The 22,142-nt window shown below is 41.2% G+C and overlaps 1 protein-coding gene across 1 annotated transcript in view; it reads right to left on the bottom strand.

Annotated features, from left to right (window-relative positions):
* Positions 1-8,657: 8,657 nt before the first annotated feature.
* KNTC1 (kinetochore associated 1) overlaps positions 8,658-22,142 on the bottom strand; it is a gene marked incomplete at its 3' end in the record, with an annotated part of 66,734 nt that continues 53,249 nt past the window's right edge. Inside the window, 13 exon segments of the mRNA XM_079942622.1 lie at positions 8,658-8,675; positions 8,677-8,779; positions 9,587-9,732; positions 10,198-10,287; positions 11,342-11,471; positions 12,040-12,103; positions 12,193-12,247; positions 15,146-15,202; positions 15,574-15,669; positions 16,329-16,464; positions 17,129-17,247; positions 18,462-18,540; positions 19,933-19,979. Of these exon segments, the coding sequence (XP_079798748.1) occupies positions 8,658-8,675; positions 8,677-8,779; positions 9,587-9,732; positions 10,198-10,287; positions 11,342-11,471; positions 12,040-12,103; positions 12,193-12,247; positions 15,146-15,202; positions 15,574-15,669; positions 16,329-16,464; positions 17,129-17,247; positions 18,462-18,540; positions 19,933-19,979 (1,140 nt within the window).

The raw sequence follows: 22,142 nt of genomic DNA, 5'->3' as shown, positions 1-22,142 counted from the left end.
TTAACTATATTTGATTTATAATACTGTGTTAATTTCAGGTGTACAGCTTCAGGTTCTTTTCCATTGTAGGTTATGACAAGATATTGAATATAGCTCCTATTTCTTCTTTTCAAAATCTCTACTAAAAGAATACACATTGGGAGTGTATATTCAGAATTTTTTACTGAAGGACATGCAATAAAAAACTTCGGTGGGGGAGCAGTAGTCTATTATACCTAGGGCACCAACATTCAACAAAAAAGGAACACGTTGGTTATCTTAAGCACCTATGTATGCTTGCTTAGCTACTCCCCCCTGGATGGATGTGATCACCAAAACTATTTAGTCTTATTCTCTTACTTAAAGAAAACTTGTCAAAAACTACCCAAGGGAGGGATCCAATGTGTTTACATAAGCACAGCAAGTAGATTCCAAATTTCTGGGCCCCAGAAGAAACAGAAGAAAGAAGACTGAATATCCTACCTGTTGTCAGACCACCTTTTCCATCCTCGGGAAGGGCAAGCAGCGCCTCACTAATTAAATTCTCTACTCCAACTAGTCAAAGGAATGGCTATTGAGCCACCTCATGGAAGGTCAGAGATGATGAAAGACTGTGCGTGAGTCATGAAAATTAAATGTAATGTCTTTACTTATTTAATTGTTGCTAAATTCCTCCCTTTTTTTTTTTTTTTTTGGTTCTGTGTAATGAGGTTCCTTCATTTGTTCATGTGACCATGAAACATTCGAGGAAGGAAATTTACCCTGAAAAATGGGTAGCCAAAATTCATTTCTCTCATACATATATATTAAGAGCCTACTACATGAGGCATGGCTCTAAGGTATGGGGACAAAATAATGAATGGTGAGACAATCAATAAAGAAGGCGACAAAGGTAATTTTGAGCAGTTTTGTGAAGGAAGTACATACGTTCATGCCCTAGCAAGTGACTGGGATGGGGAGACACTGGCCAGAGAAAAGGGGAGAGTGGTAGGAACTGAGGCCAGAAAGGTAGGTGGGCTGGAGCCAATTTTAAGCCATGGCATGGATGGGCAGGTAGCACTGAGCTATAACAGATCCACCTTTTAAATCCTGTGCTTTAAAAAATGTGACCCTGGGGCTTCCCTGGTGGCGCAGTGGTTGAGAGTCTGCCTGCCGATGCAGGGGACACGGGTTCGTGCCCTGGTCCGGGAAGATCCCACATGCCGGGGAGAGGCTGGGCCCGTGAGCCATGGCTGCTGAGCCTGCGTGCCCGGAGCCTGTGTTCCGCAACGGGAGAGGCCACAACAGTGAGAAGCCCGCGTATCGGAAAAAAAAAAAAAAAAGTGACCCTCCACAGGGGTTGCCTTTTTTGGGTAGATGTACCGAGAGGAGAACATTTTTATAGAAAATCTTCCTAGAGAGTGCTGACCAAAACAATTAATCAATAGTCAATCTAAAAAAGAAATGAAAAATTTTACTTGAGCCAACCTGAGGATTATAAGTCGGGAGAGTGTCTCAGAGAGCCCTGAGGACTGCTCCCAAGAGGCAAGGGGGGAGGTGAGTATAGATGTGATTCTGGTGAAGGGTGCGTGCAGTCAAGCACACATCTTGATAGAAGGTTGCTGCTACTCACCAGGGAGAGACATCTTAGTGGTTTTAGTGCTTTTCTAAGTATGGGAAGAGGCAAGAAACTGGGTTCACAAAATCCTCTCCTGAAAATATTTGGGGACCAGTTCTGCCAGTTTTCCCAGAGCACAAAGTGACTCATCCCCATCCTTTCAGGAGGTGTTGTAGGTCAGTGACTACAGCAACTAATGACTAGATTCCTGTAGAACCGGAGGGTGGGCAACATTCTTTATTTTACAACCCCTTCCTTTCAGTCTTAATTGCAACCAAGGTTTGGGAGGCATTTCGTGACCAATTTGTCTCACGGCACTAGGAATGTGCATTCCCAGGTCAGGTGGGGATTTTGTTGATGGGCCACTCAGTGCGCTATTACCGGCCTAGGCTCTGTTAACTGTAACCAAAGGCCTCTGGACCACCTGTCTTACTGGTCTGTTATGGTCCAGGAAATGGTTCCTTCTTGTTGCTTCTTCCCATATCTAGAGCTACACTATTACAATCATTGATCTTATAGAACTATATTTTTGATCATTTCAAGTCATCTAGTCATCATTAATTTAAAAAAAATTATTTTTTATTTATTTTTGGCACATTGGGTCTTCGTTGCTGCGTGTAGGCTTTCTCTAGTTGCAGCAAACGGGGGCTGCTCTTCGTTGCAGTGCGTGGGCTTCTCATTGTGGTGGCTTCTCTTGTTGCAGAACACGGGCTCTAGGCGTGTGAGCTTCAGTAGTTGTGGCACGTGGGTTTCAGTATTTGTGGCTCTTGGGCTCTAAAGCACAAGCTCAGTAGTTGTGGCGTACGGGCTCAGTTGCTCCCTGGCATGTGGGGTCTTCCCGGACCAGGGCTCGAACCCGTGTCCCCTGCATTGGAAGGCAGATTCTTAACCACTGTGCCACAAGGGAGGCCCTGGTAATCATTTTTTTTTTTTTTTTTGCAGTACGCGGGCCTCTCACTGCCGTGGCCTCTCCCGTTGAGGAGCACAGGCTCCGGACGCGCAGGCTCAGCGGCCATGGCTCACGGGCCCATCCTCCCAGATCGGGGCACGAACCCGTGTCCCCTGCATCGGCAGGCGGACTGTCAACCACTGTGCCACCAGGGAAGCCCGGTAATCATTAATTTTTATCTGAGGTCCAGTCACACATTTGGTAATGCAAGAAACAATAATCTTGTAAAATAGGCAGAATACAAGAAATATAGCTAGGGCTTCCCTGGTGGCGCAGTGGTTAAGAACCCGTTTGCCAATGCAGGGGACACGGGTTCGAGCCCTGGTCTGGGAAGATCCCACATGCCACGGAGCAACTAAGCCCGTGTGCCACAACTACTGAGCCTGCGCTCTAGAGTCCGTGAGCCACAACTACTGAGCCCACGTGCTGCAACTACTGTGCCCACGTGCCGCAACTACTGAAGCCTGTGCGCCTAGAGCCCGTGCTCCGCAGTGAAAAGCCCACGCATCGCAGTGAAGAGTAGCCCCCGCTCGCCACAACTAGAGAAACGCCGTGCGCAGCAATGAAGACCCAGCACAGCCAATAAATAAATAAATAAATAAATAAGTAAATAAAAGATTAAGGGAAAAAAAGAGAAAGAAATATAGCTAGTAACATTAGTAATCATAAGTATTTTAGCTAAGAACTTTCATTATGTGCAGCCCAGTATCTCCCCAGGTTGTCTGACCTGTCTGTTCTGCACCAACCTTCTTTTTTCTTTCTTTCTTTCTTTTTTTTTTTTTGTGGTATGCGGGCCTCTCACTGTTGTGGCCTCTCCCGTTGAGGAGCACAGACTCCGGACGCGCAGGCTCAGCGTCCACGGCTCATGGGCCCAGCCGCTCGGCGGCATGTGGGATCTTCCCGGACCGGGGCACGAACCCATGTCCCCTGCATCGGCAGGTGGATTCTCAACCACTGCGCCACCAGGGAAGCCCTTCTTTTTTCTTTTTTAAAAATATTTATTTATTTGGCTGCATCGGGTCTTAGTTGCAGCACAAGGGATCTCTAGTTGCAGCACACAAGCCCTGAGGCATGTGGAATTTTAGTTCCCCTACCAGGGATCGAACCTGCGTCCCCTGCATCAGAAGGCAGATTGTTAACTGGACCACCAGGGAAGTCCCTGCACCAATCTTTATAAGGGAACCAATATATTGGTAAGGCGAGTGGTAGCTCATTGTGACCCGTTATAGAATTGCAAAAGGAATGGCATCTTATAAGGCTGTGGTCCCCAACCTTTGTGACACCAAGGACTGGTTTTGTGGAAGACAATTTTTCTACGGATGGGAGGGGATGGTTCAGGAGGTAATGTGAGCGATGGGGAGAGGCAGATGAAGCTTCACTCGCTCGTCTGCCACTCACCTCCTGCCGTGCAGCCCTGTTCCTAACAGGCTGTGTGGGCCGCTATCGGTCCACGGCCCAGGGCTTGGGGACCCCTGTTCTAAGGAGTTACATGGCTGGTGCTAGAAGAAGAGAAATTGAGCTTAATGGTTGTGCAGGTATTTCTGCTACAGGGGAGGTCTGGTTGTGCATAATGCAGACGCACAATGCACACTAAAGAGGCCAAAACAAGCGGAGAAAAAGTTTTAAGTTTTTCTTGTCTTAAAATGCAAAATTTTCTTTTTTTTGGCCATGCCGCGCTGCACGCGGGATCTTAGTTCCCCGACCGGGAATCGAACCTGCGCCCCATGCAGTGGAAGCGCGGAGTCTTAAGCACTGGACTGCCAGGGAAGTCCTATAATGTGAACTTTTATTTCATCAAGATCTTTGTTTCTAATTTGAGCAAAGGTGCCAGTGTGCCTCAGTTGGCGACTTGGATTTTATGTTAAGTGACAATGGTGAGCCAGTAAAAAGTGTGACGCAGGACAAGATGAGATCGGGCTTATGTTTTAAGAATATACTTAGGGAAGGGGACGGAGAATGGCTGTATGGAGACAAGAGTGGAAAGATAAAAACGATCATGGCTAATAAAAATATAATAAATATAACAACAAAAAGTATCCTGGCTAATTATGTATCTGAACTTAAATTCAAATATATTTATATTCCATAAAGCTACTTCTTTGGCATATAAAAAGCTAACCCGTTACCTATCAGAACTGTGCATGTCTGTTAATCTTCCATCAATTTATTTGATAAATTTTCCTAATCTAGAATTATTTTATTTTGAGGGATAATTGACATATAACATTAGTTTCAGGCATACAACATAATGAGTCAATATTTGTATATACAATGAAATGGTCACCACAGTAAATCTAGTTAACATCCAGAGCTTTATTCTGAACAATGAAACCAGTTAAGACTGGGAAAGAACTCCTTTTTTAGCGCAGCTTGAGTCCATGAAACCGGAACGTTCATTTCCATTTGTTACGTTCTAGTGCCACCACTTGACCCTTTCATTCCTTGCACATTTTTGCCCAAGAATACCATCACAGGCTCTACTCGTGATCTCAGGCTTATAATTACAGTTTTCTTAAGGTTCAATCACATAGATATTAAAGAAATACAAATGTAAATACTGAGACACTATTTTCACCTATCAAATTAGCAAAAAGTTTTAAAAAGTATGATTGCCAGGACTTCCCTGGTGATGCAGTGGTTAAGAAGAATCCACCTGCCAATGCAGGGGACACGGGTTCGATCCCTGGTCCGGGAAGACCCCACATGCCGCAGAGCAACTAAGCCCATGTGCCACAACTGCTGAAGCCCATGCGCCTAGAGCCTGTGCTCTGCAAGAAGAGAAATCACCACAGTGAGAAGCCCATGCACTGCAACGAAGAGTAGACCCTGCTCGCCGCAACTAGAGAAAGCCTGTGTGCAGCAACGAAGACCCAACGCAGCCAAAAGTAAATAAATGAAAAAAAAAAAAAAAAAAAAGAGTATGATCACCCAACGTTGGGGAGGATCCAGTAAAGCAGACATTCATGTTTCTGGTAGGAATAGGCTTTTGTGAAGAAGACCTTTTGAAATGCATGCAGTTTGGCAATTTGCATCTAGTCTTTAAAATGTCCTTCTGAGAGTTCCCTGGCAGTCCAGTGGTTAGGGCTCTGAGCTTCCACTGCAAGGGGCACGGGTTCAATCACAGGTTAGGGAACTAAGAGCCCGCAAGCCACTCGGCATGGTCAAAAAAAAAAAAAATCTTTATTCCCTTTGATCTGGTGAATCTGTTCCTGGGAATGTATCTTAAGGAAATAACTCCAAATAAGGAAAAAGGTTTGTGGAAAATATTGATGTAAATTTCCAGAAGAGAGCAAGTGGATGACCATCTAAACCTACTGCAAGTAGCAGGTTTACAAACGAGGCGATTAAGGCTTTGAGACGTTATATAACTTGTCCAGGATCACACAGCTAGTAGGTGATAGAGCCAGAGGTCAAACCCAGACTTGTTTTTTATCCAAAACCCATGTTTTTAGTCATAGCACGTTGTTTCCTGTACAGAAATAATATTTTTCTCAACAGGCAAAGGCAAACAAATTCTAGTATTATCACATTCAGTTTATTCACAAGTAGAGCAAAAGACTACACAGGCAGGATAGAGGTGTGAGTGACGTTTCTGTGTGCTGGGTCCCCGCTGCAGGCTCTCAACTCCATGCCGCCCTTGCAGGCCAGCTTCCATCCTGCCCTGTCCTGCCGGGGGCTTACAGCCTGCAGACTGCGTCTCCCAGACCCCTTGCCAGATGGCTTCTGTTCATTCCTGCTATTTCTTGGCACTGGCACGAGAATCAGGAGGCTGAAGAAAGCAAAACCCTGCCTCTTTTCCCTTCTGGAGGCGGCAGCACTATAGCCAAGGGTGACCAAGCACTGCGTGGGCAGCAGTGCCGGCGGGAGGAGGCTCAGCCTCCGGAACAGCAGCGCCTGAGCTCCGAGGCAAAGCAGCTTCCTTTTCTCTTTTTTTAATTAATTAATTGTTTATTTAATTTAATTTTTATTTTTGGCCGCGTCGGGTCTTAGTTGCGGCACACAGGATCTTCGTTGAGGCGTGCAGGAACTTTTCGTTGCGGTGCGCTGGCTCTTTGCTGCAGCTCGCGGGCTTCTAATTGTGGCGTGCGGGTTTTCTCTTCTCTAGTTTTGGCACACAGGCTCCAGAGCACATGGGCTCTGTAGTTGTGGCACTTAGGCTCTGTAGTTGCGGCACACAGCCTTAGTTGCCCTGCGGCATGTGGGATCTTAGTCCCCTGACCAGGGATTGAACCTGCATCCCCTGCATTGGAAGATGGATTCTCTACCACTGGACCACCAGGGAAGTCTCAAAGCAGCTTCTGATGTTAGGCGAACAGCCCCTTCCCTTTAGTTTCTCCAGCGCCCCCTCTTCATCTCCCTTTTGCCTTTCAGTCCTCTTGACAGCTTTGTAACCAATTCCTGACACTCAGTCCTTCTCTGCTTCAACTAGCTAGAGTGGTTTCTGTATTTCTGGCTGGCCACTGACGGACACGCTCTGCAGCAAAGATTATATACATATTTACTAGAATGACGTTAAAAAGACTGACATTCTTATTTATATAGATGGAAGAAACAGAATATAAGTAGTTGCTTTTCTTATGGGGGGAGCAAAAAACTTTCCTTCATATAGAATGCAAAAAACTAATAGTCTTTACAAGTTATACACGTAACTGGCAAAGAAAATATTTATTAATTTGTGACATGAGTTCTTTACGAGACAGTTATGCTATTATTAAGCATCTTAGTTATTACTTCTCGAGGAACATCTGACAATAGCTACTGTACACAGATTGTGCAATTTAAAAACTGTAATAAATAGGGTCATTTGATAACAGATTCCAAACTTCCTCTTATTCTTCTTGAAAAAAGTTTTGATGATCTACTATGATCCATTAAGAAACACCTAAATGGGAAGAAACACAGAAGCATTTTTATGAGTGTCACTTAGTTTTTTAAATAGAAAATGGTTTGATAAACTATAGAACTTAAGCCCTTGACTATATTGCTAAAAATCTACGTATGAGATTATTTTGCATTTTAGACAGATATGATTGGAGAAAAACAGATACATTTTAAGGGCCACAAATCTGTCTCCTGAATCAATATTCTCCCTTTTTGAAAAAAGTAATCTTATGTCATTGAGCACAACAGACTGGAAGTGGAGAAGGGAAGTTATTAATGGACGTTAACAAAATGCAGGCTTATTTTAATGTGATTGATCTGGACCAAGGGAAGAAAAAAACCGCTAATAACTTAATTATGTCCATAAAACTACCAAAACATGATCAAAATTAAAATTTTTACCTTATATTTAAGTTCAGAACAGGAATAAAAGTGATTTACGTGCATATTTTATACACAAAAACATTTGGAAGCACATACACCAAATTGTTAACAATGATCTTATCTCTGGTTTCTGAGATTTCAAGTTATCCGTTTTCTTGTTATTATTATTTTTGCTCTTCCAGATTTCTTTTTTTAAAAAAACTATCTATCTATCTAACTATTTATTTATTTGACTGCATTGGGCCTTAGTTGTGGCATGCAGGATCTTTCGTCATGGCGCACAGGCTTCTCTGTAGTTGTGGCACGCGAGCTGCAGAGCGCACAGGCTCCATAGCTGTGGTGTGGCCTTAGTTGCCCCGTGGTATGTGGGATCTTAGTTCCCCAACCAGGGATCCAACTGGCATCCCCTGCATTGGAAGGCGGATTCTCAACCGCTGGACCACCAGGGAAGTTCCGCTCTTCCAGATTTCCTTGTTTTTCTATAGTGAATGTATATGTCTTAGCTAATTAAAGAAGAAGTAATAAAAGCAATGGATACTCCAGCACAACATTAATCAATGCCCTTTAAAATTTAGTTTGTCGGGGAGTTCCCTGGCGGTCCAGTGGTTAGGACTCTGCCCTTTCACTGCCGTGGGCCAGGGTTCAATCCCTGGTTGGGGAACTAAGATCCCTCAAGCCGCACGGTGCGGCCAAAAAATTAAATAAATAAACCCGAGAGTGGAACCTAGGCCTCTTGATTCCCGGTCTGGGACTCTCTCATACAAAAAGTGAAATATAAAAATACATGCAGTCACGCATAAAAAATCCATTTCTCTCCAGAACAGGTTGGCTCAATTTTAAGACCCTAGAAATAAAAATCGTGTCAGGTTAGAACCCAGTAACTCTGGGCCAGATTTACCTTCAGAGTTTCACAGGGAGTGGCTCCTGGTGGCACAGGTTTCCCACAGTGCTTGTAATATTCAGTTATAAAGATGGAAGCTTCATCTAAACTATGGAATCAACAAGAAGAGGGGCATGAGGAAAATGTGGGAGTGATAAATACGTTTGCCCTGTCCACTGTGGTGATGGCTTCACAGGTGTATACAAATATCAAAATTTATCAAGTGGCATACTTGAAGTATGTGCAGTTGATTAGATATATCAATTTTACCTCAAAAAATACTACTTGTTCATAAATGACAACCTGTAATTATGGTTGGATCACAAGTGGTAAACAAGCAGAAAGAAATCCATGGCATGGCACTGAGAAAGTTACACCTCCAGGGGTCAGCAGTTAGACCAAATGTAGGGATGGACCCAGAAACATTTCAATCCTGACTAAGCTTTCCCTTTCTTCTGTGCCAGCCCATTTCTCCCGTCTTTTTACTTTCCAAATCCCCTCCGAACCCTATGCCAAGAAGCTTACTACTTCTAAACTTGTGGGTGCTGGAAAATTAGATAACCAAGCTTAGCAAAAATTATGTTACATATAGCTACTGATTCTTTGGTCAAGTGTCTAAGGAGTAAAGTTGTCATGTAGGGTTTTAGAGCAGGACTATTTTGGGAGGTCAGGCAGCTTGATTAATTGTCTGATTCCAAGTTCATGTTCCAAGAGATTGGATTACAAGACAACTAACCTCTTAGTATGTGTTAGTAGCAAGGTGTGTGTAACGTAGCGATGCTACAGCTTAATTATTTGGAGCCTTTAATTACAATCAAATAGCTTTACGATTATTTGATATTTTCCTCCAAAATAAAGATAAATTTTAAGGAAATTCTACATTAAGTTGTTTTTTTAAAAATTTTTATTAACTTACCTTAGCTCATTTGCCAAATAGTTTACTAGTTGAGTGACGTTGTTGGTATTCATCATGTGTGATTTCAACACTGGGAAGTATTTTGTCTTTGCCAAAATCCCAAACTCCTTCTTATCTATGATATTATTCAGGACCAGACTTCTAACCTGTAGAATGACAGGTACCATCACACGCAAAATGTGTTAGATGCCATGTCATCTTATTCAATACCAAAACATTTCTGACAATTAGGAGTTAAATTATCATCGCATCGTGACTGAGCCTCCTCTTTGAGGGTGGGCAGGGGGGACTGCTTTGGTCCATTTCAGTATACGGTGAATAAAAAAAAAGTTGTTGTTAAGCACTTTGGGATTTTTTGCAAGGAAAACTGTTCACAATGACAAGTATTGAAGGCTACAGATTTTCCACTGAGTAGAGCACTAAATAACCAAGACAGCCAGGGTCCCTGCCTTTTAAAAATTTAATGAGGCTTTAATGAAAGCCAAATAATTGTATATATTAACAAACAGATCGAGATGGTAGGTTTTCAGCTTAATCTTGGTTTGGGGAAAATTTATTACCTTCTAATATCAAGTTTTTCATAACAAAAGGGAGAGGAAATTGCCTCTTACTTGATGTGAAAACCCTGCCAGCTGGCCAGTATTCATATGTTCCTCTAACTGCTGTAAAATGATCTGAGGGTCACAGGAGCCCAGAAAATTCTAGAGAAAAAAAATCAAAACATAATTAATGGAAAAGTATAATTACTACTAATGTCTGTCAAACCTGGAAGGTTTTCATTTTTAAATTTGAAATATCATAAAGCATATCTACTACAGGAAAAAAACCACCTCTATCAACAACAACAAAATTATTGAAATAAGGAAAAAAAGCATTTTACAAATTACTATTCCAACAGCAAAGAGTTGCTTAATAAGCATTTTGTCATTCTAAGTGCCAAAAGGAATCTATTTAAATACTAAAACTCTGAAAAGCATCAATGGATGAGTTTAAGAAGTCAAAAAGGAACAAAGTCAAAGACAGGCACAGATGGCTCTGAAGAAATGCAACGAATAGAGCAAGTGAGAAATAAAAATTATGCTCACTTATATAGATCTCTACGTACTGGCTTCTCTACCCGTGGGGAAATAATTGTAAAACGTTTCCAAATGCTTTGTTCTATTTATTCTATAGTATAAAGGGGATGGGAGTTATTTTTAAAAGTTCTATCCTCAGAATGCTCGTGGTGCCTTTGTTAGACACCCACACACAACCTGACTCTTCTCTCCTTTATCTCCCACATCTAATCACCAAGTAAAGCTGTATCTTTCCCACCTAGCTCATTTTCGTTGCCACCACCCTACTTTGGGTACTTATCCCCTCAGGCTTCCCCTGCCTAGCCACAAGATTGTTGGATAATTCCTATTCAAATGCAATGATTCCCAAGAGTTTCACTTCTCGCCCCCTCTCTCCTCTGATCAGGCCCACGTGGATTATTCCTTCAAAAATACTGCCTGATCATTTCACTTTATTCTGGCAGGAAAATTCACTGTTCCCCACTGATAAAGAATAAGGTGCAAACTCCTCTTCGGGCATCCGTCAGACAAACCTTCATCTGTCTCTCAGTCTTGCCTCCCACCAGACCCCCACACAAACCTTCCACCCCACTCATGCTTTACAGGTTTAGTGAAAAGAAAGTGGAACCTTTTGCAGGGGACATGCAGCATGAGACCTTCCACACCCTTGACAGCCCCGGAGGAACATTTTGCAAAATACCTTTATTTCCTGGTGCCTTTTTTCCGAGTGGGGCATGAGCATTAGACAGGCTAATGCAAAAGCTGGAAGCTCTAACTGGACATACTGCCTGGCCACTCTGATCAGGTCAAGATCATCTGAAACTGGACATCTTCAACAGAGCACGGTAATTAGTTAATAACCTGTCATATTCACTAGATTATACTGGCCTTCCTAGTTTTCCACAGTGGTTACCTGTTTACGGTTTCAGTAATTTTAAACGTTAAAATGCTGGTGCATAACGTATGCCTAGTAATGAGTAGTTTGAGTCTTTTATGACATCCTTCGTGGAATAAAAGACTTGATCTACAGGAACACAGACTCCTGACTGCAGCTATAATTGTGGCTGAAAGTCTATACATGGCTAAAGACGAATACTTAGAAGACTCAAAATCCATGAGACAACACTGTATGATTTACGGTAGTCACAAAAGGTGCTCTATACTCACATTAAAACTGGGTACAAAGTTTAGGGAATGCAGTTTGAATATAAGTTCACTAGTTGCACTGCATGTGGAAAGTAGACATTGTAAAAATAATAGAGATATTTTATTTTCAAATCAAGTGGTATGCTTAACTTCCCCCCAAAAAGGAATTACTCACAGGAACGTTTATTAGAAAGGAATTTTATAGGCAACAAATCTGATTTTGGGGGGTAGGAAAACAAATATTTTACTTACTCTAGGACAGCGATGAGACTCTCACAACAATCTGACAGCTGACTGGGGCTTAAAGGACAAGAGGCTGAAAATTAAAAGCAACAATAATGTGTCTATATGCATAAGTATAAAAGGCTACTGTCAGTGTGTCGGGGAGAGGGGAGAGAAAGATACCTGAAAGTAGCGGTATCTGAACCACGCGCTGCCAGGCTCTGCTGAAGTAGGGAACCTGCGGAAACAAGTTTATTAAAGAATTCATGTCTGGGATCTTATGAACCTCTCTTTATTTTGCAGTCACAGAACTATATACACTTAGAGCTTATATTCTTGATGTTAAGACCAAAATTATAAGTTGATATTTCCCAGTTCTAGATCATTAAGATTCTAGGAGAATTTTCTTCATAACTGTATATTTCAGGATATTAACATATAATCCTGGCTGATTCATTATTATTAATTTTGCTCTGCAAAATACCTTATTTATTTATATTTGAAAAAACTGAAGTACAGTTGATTTACAATATTATATGCAAGTGATTCAGTATTTTCACAGATTATACTCCACTAAAAGTTATTATAAGATAATGGCTATAATTCCTTGTGCTATATACTATATCCTTGTTGCTTATCTGTTTCATATGTAGTAGTTTGTACCTCTTCATCCCATATCCCTAATTTGCCACTCCCCGCTTCCCTCTGGTAACCACTTGTTTGTTTTCTCTGAGTCTGTTTCTGTTTTACATACACACTCATTTGTATTATTTGTTTAGATTCCGCATATAAGTGATATCTTACAGTATTTGTCTTTCTCTATCTGATTTACTTCATTAAGCATGTTACTGCAAATGGCAAAATTGTATTCTTTTTTTATGGCTGGGTAGTATTCCATTGTATCTATCTATCTACACCATAGCTTCTTTATCCACTCATCTGTTGATGGGCATTTAGATTGCTTCTGTATCTTTGCTACTGTAAACATATAGTGTTGCTATGAACACTGGGGTCCATGTATCTTTCCACGATTCATTATTGTTGCATTTGGGAAAAAAGTGTCAGAACTCAATTCAGAAAACAAAATTTATACTAAGTCTATGTATGTGCCAGACATTGTGCTAGGACCATAGGAAAGGCGGAAGGAGAGAAAGAATTTCAAAAAATAAATAAGGCAACACATAAATTTCCATCAACAGGAGGAGTGGTTAAATAACTTATGATACACTTTATTCCACATTTTGGAGAACAATTAAGAGTTAAAAATCATGAAATAGGGCTTCCCTGGTGGCGCAGTGGTTGGGAGTCCGCCTGCCGATGCAGGGGACACGGGTTCATGCCCCGGTCCGGGAAGATCCCACATGCCGTGGAGCGGCTGGGCCCGTAAGCCATGGCTGCTGAGCCTACGCATCCGGAGCCTGTGCTCCGCAACGGGAGAGGCCACAGCAGTGAGAGGCCCGTGTACCAAAAAAAAAAAAAAAAAAAAAAAAAAAATACCTCAAAAGATTAAACATAGTCATTGTAAGACCCAATAATTCCACTCCTAGGTACACACTCAAAAGAAACAAAAACATATGTTCACTTATACACAAATGTTCACAGAGTAGCGTTATTCATAATAATCAAAAAGTGGAACCAACCCAAATATCCATCAACTGATGAATGGATAAATAAAATGTGGTCTATCCATATGATGAAACATTATTCAGCAATAAAAAGGAAAGATATGGGATTTCCTTGGTGGCTCAGTGGTTGAGAATCTGCCTGCCAATTCAGGGGACATGGGTTGGAGCCCTGGTCTGGGAAGATCTCACATGCCGCAGAGCACCTAAGCCTGTGCGCCACAATTACTGAGCCCGTGCTCTAGAGCCCGCGAGCCACAACTACTGAGCCAGTGTGCCACAACTACTAAAGCTTGCGTGCCTAGAGCCCGTACTCCGCAGCAAGAGAAGCCACTGCAATGAGAAGCCCACGCACCACAACAAAGAGTAGCCCCCGCTCGTTGCAACTAGAGAAAGCCCGTGTGAAGCAACAAAGACCCAATGAAGCCAAAAATAAATAAATAAATTAATTTTTTTTAAAAAAAAGGTATGATACATGCGATTATGTAGCTGAACCTTGAAAACATTATGGTAAGTGAAAGAAGCACAAAGGCCACATATTGTATGACTCCATTGATATGAAATGCCCAGAAGAGATAAATCCATAGAGACAGTAAGTAGACTAGCGGTTACCAGCGGCTAGAGGGAGGGGGGAAGAAGGAATGAATGATCCGTGATGGATATGGGGTATATTTTCAGGGTGAAGAAAATGTTCTAGAATTAGATAGTGGTGTTGGTAACACACTTTGTGAATATACTAGAAGCCACCTAACTGTACACTTTAAAAGGGTAAATTTTATGTGTGAATTATATCAAAAAAAAAAAAAGATCTATACGTGCTGATGTGAAACAATCTCCAAGATACATTGTTATGTGGAAAAAAACACTTTATCTAGAATGTGATTGCATTTATATGTACCAAAATGAATACATACACACACAACACCCACACCCACACATATATGCGCCCACACCCCTGCTTATATATAATAGGAAAGCTCTAGAAGAAAACATACGAAATTGTCAACAGTAGTCACTTCGGGGGAGATAATTATGAAGGGAAATGGTAAAGAAAGATTTTCATGTTTTACTCAGCATATGTTCTAATTTATTAAACTAAGAATAAATTATATATTTCTATTATATATATATATATATATTATGTGTGTGAACAACACATGAAATTTAGAAAAGATGAATAAGACATGGTCTTTGACTTTAAGGGTCCTCAAAGTCCAAGAGGGGCAGTCGAATGTGTGATTTAAATAAATTATACCGTGACCGATGTTATAGTTGAGCCAAAGTGTTTTGAAGGCATAAATGAAGATGTGATTCCTGAGGCCTGAAGAACTGGGAGAAGTGATGTCGTGGATGAGACAATGTCCAAGCTGAGTTTTCTGGGTCCAGGCACCACTTTAATGGAACAGCATCCTGCAGCTTCACTGAGGAGCTGACTACTTAATCCAGGGTATCCAGCACTAGCCGGTGAGTATAAAGATTAAATTCTGTAAAATTTACTTTAGAAAACTACATACCTGCCATAAAGAATAGATGCTAGAAATGGCTGTTAAAACCTTCCTTAGATAAGGAATCTGAAAAAATCAAACACAAAAGTTGTGAAGACCACCCAAACAGAACATTCCAATGTGAAAATTAAACTTTCACAAGAATATCAGTAAAATTTATCTTCCATGAGGACCACCAGAGAAGGTCACTTACAAATTCACAAACATCAAAAGAGGCCAGGGAAACTTCCATTTGTTTCCAATGAAATTTATGTCAGTTTTGAGTTTGCACTTTCTCTGGCCTAACGCCAAGTTCTTTAAGTTGGGCATGAAGCCAGTGAGAGTGAATGTTTTCAGCATCCATCTGTTCAATAACAAGTATCAGTGCAAAATGTTTAGGAGATGCTGTGCAAAATCTTTAAAATATACTGCAGTCTAGGGCACTGAGTCTTACTTACCATTCTGAAGCCAAGAAGCTTTTGCAAGAGTCCATTCCAAAGCTGCAGGTCATAGATTTTGTATTCTAAACAAAGCTCAGTCACCAACCTTACGGCCTGAAGCAGACAAAAAAAAAAAATTCATACTGTTTCAAGACACCAGTAAATCAAACCACGTTTGGAAAAGGTAGGGCAGCTAAAGACAAAACACGCTTATAGTCTAAGTGTGTCTATTGCCTAATTTCAGCGAAGGCCCTCATCTCTCTAGGGAAAGAAAAAAAAAATTATTCTTTTTCTTTCTTGCCGTTATGGACTCACAGCATCTCAGACTCCCCTTCCTCCCCGCTTTGTTTCATCTGTCCTAGAACAGTTTGCCTGTTGGCCTTATACCCTTCCCGCCCTGGGCTCCAACTGCCTCAGAGACTACATTCCCACCAGTAACTAGAAGGAAGAGAAACAATACTCCCTACACAGGGAAGTCTGTCTCGATGAGGACAGGCAGGACTTGGGGAGGGATTATAAAAGTGTTCCCTCGGGTAGGTGGGATGGCTTCAGGCCTTAGGCTTTCAGGGAGAGAGGTAAGGGGACTTCCAAGTTGCCTTGTCACCTGCCAGGATAGGAAAGTCAGGAAGCCCTCAGAGCAGTAGACCTGTTCAGGAACCAAGAGTTTCTCTGGTTCTGTCTTTCAGAACTCTGAGTGGTGGCAGGCAGCTGAGTGAACACAAGAGCACCTGAGAAGACGGAGGCCCCACTGCCGGATGACTCTGTGTACATACCATGGATTCGTGGCTGTGGTTTTTCCATAGACCTTTAATCATTCCTTCTTTAGGACTGTTGCAAAATAATTCATATGTGATGGGGATATTCAGAGCCTCAAATGATGCCAGAAAAGTTATACATTTCAAATAAGATCTGGAAAACAGAGGCATGTATGGGAATCATCCTCACTGACCATATTTACATTTAAAATAATTTCCCTTGGAAATATCGGACAGTTTGTTGTTAAATGTCTATTTTAAGCTTCTAAATATAGTCATGGAATATTAGAAAGAAATCAATTTGAGGGGCTTCCCTGGTGGCGCAGTGGTTAAGAATCTGCCTGCCGTGGAGCAACAAAGCCTATGTGCCACAACTACTGAGCCTGTGAGCCATAACTACTGAAGTCCACGCACCTAGAGCCCATGCTCCACAATAAGAGAAGCCACTCCAATGAGAAGCCTGCACACTGCAACGAAGAGTAGCCTTCGCTCGCTGCAACTAGAGAAAGCCCGTGCACAGCAACAAAGACCCAACGCAGCCAAAAATAAATAAATAAAATAAATTTATATATATATAAAAAGAAATCAATCTGAGCAAGATGAAGGAAACACTCAGTTTCTAAATGTCTCAAAGACTCGAGGGAAACAAGATGTTCTTAAAGGCCTGTTTCCCCTTTGCCAGAACGTCAAGGACACCCGAGGCAACAGAACCACATTGACACGGCCCCTCTAACGCGCTCTTCTGAACTATGGGGCTTAAAAGTTATGCTTCCAAAGAATCTGTTTTCTATTAATACGATTTTTAAACTTCCACTTACTTCACTTCTTCAATGGGTTTTTTGAAGAGAGATTCTACAGTTTCCTTGTCAGCCAAATAGAGGAGACACTGCAGGGCTCGCGTTCTGTGGGCGAAAGTGAGCTGGTGCACACCTAACGTCTGTAAGACCAAAAGAGGTTTGTAGAGTTGTGCCGCGTGTTGTAGTTGCATAACTGAGTTTCCATCTAGGTAACGTGAGCCACATCAGTTTTTAAAACATTAAAGTCTATGTCTGCCCTTAGGGAGTCAGTGGTTCTTAAAGTGTGTTCCATGGACCCCTGCATGGGGGTTGGAGGGTTTCTTACACTCTTTGAGAAGGAAAATAGTTAGAACCATTTTTGTAATAATACTATTATGGTATACCTGCCTTTTACACTGTATTAATATTTGCACTGATGGTGCAAAAGCACTGGTGGGTGAACGGTAGGAACACCCAACTGCTGTGGCAGCCACCACATTCTTCACATTTGCAGTATTGCAAACAAGAGACATCCACTTAAGAAGGTTCTTGAAGCAATAAGAATTAATTTTATTAAACCTCAACTCCTGAATATAGTACTATGAGTTCACACTTGAATACGTGTTACTATTAATTAATCAAAACTTATTCATTAATGTTCTACATGACTGAACAGCAGGTACTCGTAAAGCACACCGCGAGGCCATGGGTTTTTTCAGGGAAAAGCCCTTGTATGACTGAGCTGTGAGCTGAACCAGGCACTTTTCATGGAACACCATTTTTACTTGAAAGAATGACTATCAGATAAACTAATATGCAAGAAGGGATTTTTCCCCCCTTGCGGTCAAAGACACACAATCAGCATCTCAGCCTTTTCCTCATTCTTCCTTCTATCTACACCTTTACTCTCCCTCTGCTCCAACTGCCTCAGAGAACATTTCTATATGTAAAAGCCTGAAGGCCGCAGATCGAGTTGCCTTTAGGGATAAGGGGAAGTTATCCCTAGAGTTTAGTGGGGAGGGGGTGTGACAGCTCAGGCAGGGCCTGGAGACCAGGGTGGAGACTTCTCTCAGGCTGGCTCGTTGGGGCCTCTGGTATTAGGGATGCAGCTGGACCAGGGCGTTAAAACAGTGAATGTGGATAACCCATGGGAATTGTGAACAGCTGCACCACTCAGTTTGCCAAGCAGGATGTTTCAGAAGCCAGCACTAAACGGAGCTCGGCAGATACTACAATCCTCATCTGTAGAGTAAGATGTACTTTGAGTAAGTACAGAAGTGAGCATTATCTTAATCATTTGTAAATGGTAAATATGCAGGAAAAAATGTTAAGCTTAGATGTAAAGATGAGCTTTGACTAAGTTCGTAGAGCTTACAGTTGTAGCTGATGTTGCAAAAATGAACAGCATTCTTGAACTATAATCAACCGGACGAGACAGAAGGAGATACAGGACTCTGAAAAAAAATTGTTAATTACATTTAGACTTTAACTTAGTGAGAGATTAGCAAAACAAGAGACCTGTTTTACTCTCCATAGAAAAAGTCATTAGACATCCCAAACACAGCCCTGAAGGGCTATCTCCTTTAAAGGGTGCTTAATTTTTTCTTGAGTTCCTTCACAGCTAAAGAAGATAATAAAGACAATAAATGTCAAGCGTCAGTCCTCTCATCTATGAAATGGCTAGTCAACCTCCCCAAACGTATATTCTTTCTAGTTAAGGAATTAATACAAATCATACTAACCATAGCTGCAAAGTACATTGAACACTACACATGGAAACTTCAGGTTTAGTTCATAGGACCTTGTTAGTGGCACGTTTTAACCTCTGGACTCAGGGCTGACTGGCCCCCTCCAGAGAAGGGCAAGACAATCAGGTGTACTGGAAGGGGAGGGGGGTGGAGATTCCAGTGGGAAAAGGCAGGAAGTTATGAAATTGGCATGAAGTACCCTTTGGGATCTCCTTCTTGGGGTTCTCTCTCTCGCTCTCTCTCTCCCTCTCTCTCTCTCTCTGAACTGTTTCCCTCTAAGCCTGTCCAGGTGGCTGGTTCAGTCAGATGCTCCAGGAGCTACCCTTGCTTAGACAAAGGTGTCCCTGCCCTTAAAGGACTAAGCAAGGACGAAGGGGTGACTAGAGGAAAGAAGGGCATGGAGGGGATACTAGGCCAGTTCTCCCCAAACCAGGAAAAATTCTTTTCCAGTGTTTATCTTTCCACATCCTTTCTCACCATCAGATCTCCAGGGCCAATGTAGGGTGTAGGGCTTCATGAGTGAGCTGAGCTACTTGGGTCCAGACCAGAATGGCAAAAAGCTGGGATGCATGCTACCACTCCCTTTCCCATGCCTATGCCAAGCATCATTAATAGATTACCACATTTTCTGATGTGAGCACAGATATAGTCTTCTCAAGAGAGCAAGCCATGACTAGTCAGACTTAGCACAGAACGTAACACCAATGTGCCTTTCTAGGTCTCAGTCTTAGGTTAGAAGGGAAAAAGAAATCCTGGTTGCCTATATCTGAACCAGCCTAGCTCCCCAGGGAGAGAGAATACGCAGGGGTCTGGGGCAGAGTCCTAGCTACAGAAGAGTTTTCCTTTGCTCCATGTACATTCTCTGCTAAAGGTGTTCTAGTAGGAACTCACTGAGGGTTCAGAAACTCTGGATCTTGGTTGTTTTTTATTTATTCCACTGGAGATACTTAACACACTCACAGGCATATATCAATGAACTGATTCTTCTCAGAGGTTCTGATCCAAGTTATACCAAGAAAGTCCAATGTCTAACACATTCATTGGTAAGATTCCTACTAGGCAACAGGATGTAGACAAACATAAGTACAGGAAGAATACCTTCGTAGTGCTTCATCTTCCTGAAGTTCAAATAATTCTGATGGTGTCTTTGAAAAAGTGAAAGAAAAAAAGTTAAAAATTGAAGAAAGTTGGTTGATTGTATAAGCTTATGAAAGTCTATTAGATGAAAAAACCCAATATACAAAATTATATTTAGAGGAGGAAGTGTAGCTCAGTGGTAGAGTGCACGCTGAGCATACATGAGGCCCTGGGTTCAACTCCCAGCACCTCCATGTTTGATGACAGCAAAAAAAAAAAAAAAAGATTTATAAAAAAATTTTTATTTACAGACAGGGAATTTCAGTGTAATTCATTACTTTATGAGAAGATTCTTGCTTTAAAAAATGGGATTACTCACATTCTTTCAGTCAACAAATATGTACTGAGCACTTACCATGCACCAGGCATTTGCCTGAGTGAATAAAACAAATATTCCTGTCCTCCTGGAGCTTACATTCATTGGGTAATTTTTAAAAAGAAAGGACTCCATGAATTTTATGAGTTATCCCTTAATTCAGTATATATTTATGGGGACTTACAAAGAAATGTATTAGGTGCTATATGTATAAACACAGTTCCTGGTCTCAAGGGGCTTTCAGTTTAGTGCTCCAGGTTTATGCGTAAGTTAAAACATGTGGGTTTGAGTCAAACACAGATTCTACGTGGCCTGGATATGCTTCTAAGTCCTGTGTTTCCACTGATACACAGTCCTTGCTCTTGGTAAATACTCAAAAAATACTTGTTAAAGTGAACGCCAAGGAATATAAAAACCACTAGTTGAAAATCTAATGTCATGTTAGTTATACTATTTGTTTAAAAATGGATTTTTTTCCCCAAGGATATCTGCCTAGGTGGATAGAGGAATTATAGAAACTCCCTCATTAAATTCTGCCTGAAAACTCAGAAGAAACAATTCCGAAGATTCTGCGTTTGGATTGCCGAATCCCATCATAAATTCAGATGTTAATATTATTTCTAAAAAACTGATGCTATATGTTCTCCTATCTGAAGAGAACACACCCCCTATAGAGTACGCTGCTAAGACTCCATAACCTGAATCTAATCATGAGAAACATCAGCAAACCCAGAACGAGACATTTTATAAACCAAATGGCCTGCACCCTTCAAAAATGTCCAGGTCCCGTCCCAGATAAAACAGATTCAGGTAAGAATCATCAGTAGAGTCTAAATCAAGGCACATGTGTGGTGCAGGGGGGAATCTGAAGCACAGAATATTTCACTGTCTCAAAACATCTCCCCTAATAATTATAAAAGGAAACGTAGTAATTATGTGGTACAGAAATGGACAACAGCATAACCAAATTAGCTAAATTAACATCCCTATTAGGGCAAAGAGACATCGTGTGCCCCCAGAGGTCAGACCCTGGGCAAGACACACAATCACTCAGGTAATACTCTATCCAAAATGCGTAACTCCAATCTTATCATGAGGACACAGACAAGCCCAAGTTGAGGGGCAAAATAACGGGCCTAAACTGTTCAAAAATGTCAGTGTCATGAAAGACAGAAAAGTTATGGAGCTGTTCTAGAGTAAAAGAGATTAGAGACATGACAAATAAATGCAACACATAATCCTGGATTAGATTCTGGTCCCAGAGGAGAAAACTGCTGTAAGGAACATTGTTGGCAAAACTGGTTAAACTGTAACATGGACCATAAATTCAGGTGTACATAATATATATATGTATTTTACCAATATTGTATCAAAATTGTATCAATACTAAATTATCTGATTTTGATAATTATACTGTGGTTAAGAGAAAATCCTTGTTCTTTGAACTACAAACTTAATTCTTAAGGGGTAAAGGGGCATGACACATGTAATTTACTCTCAAATGGTTCAGAAAAATGTTATGTGTAAATATATTATAGGGAGAGTGATGAAGCAGATGTGGCAAAATGTTAAAAACTGACAGATCTGGGCGAAAGGTATACAGGGAATTCTTTTATACTATTCTTGCAACTTTTCTGTACCTTTAAAATTATTTCAAAATAAAAAAATAAAATAATCACATGAATCTGAGTCCAAGAATAGGCCACTTCTTTTATACAAAAATTCATCTGAAATTCATCTGAAATTAATTTAATTCATCAATTAAAAGGTAGAATGTATCAACTATACTTCAATTAAAAAAACATTGGCAAGTTAAAAAAAAAAAGGTAGAATAGCAGCAAAACAACATTTAAAG

This window comes from Stenella coeruleoalba, assembly GCF_951394435.1.
Source record: "Stenella coeruleoalba genome assembly, chromosome: 14".
NCBI lineage: Eukaryota > Metazoa > Chordata > Mammalia > Artiodactyla > Delphinidae > Stenella > Stenella coeruleoalba.
Note: the sequence above shows the minus strand (reverse complement) of the source record. Positions and strands in the feature narration are given on the sequence as shown.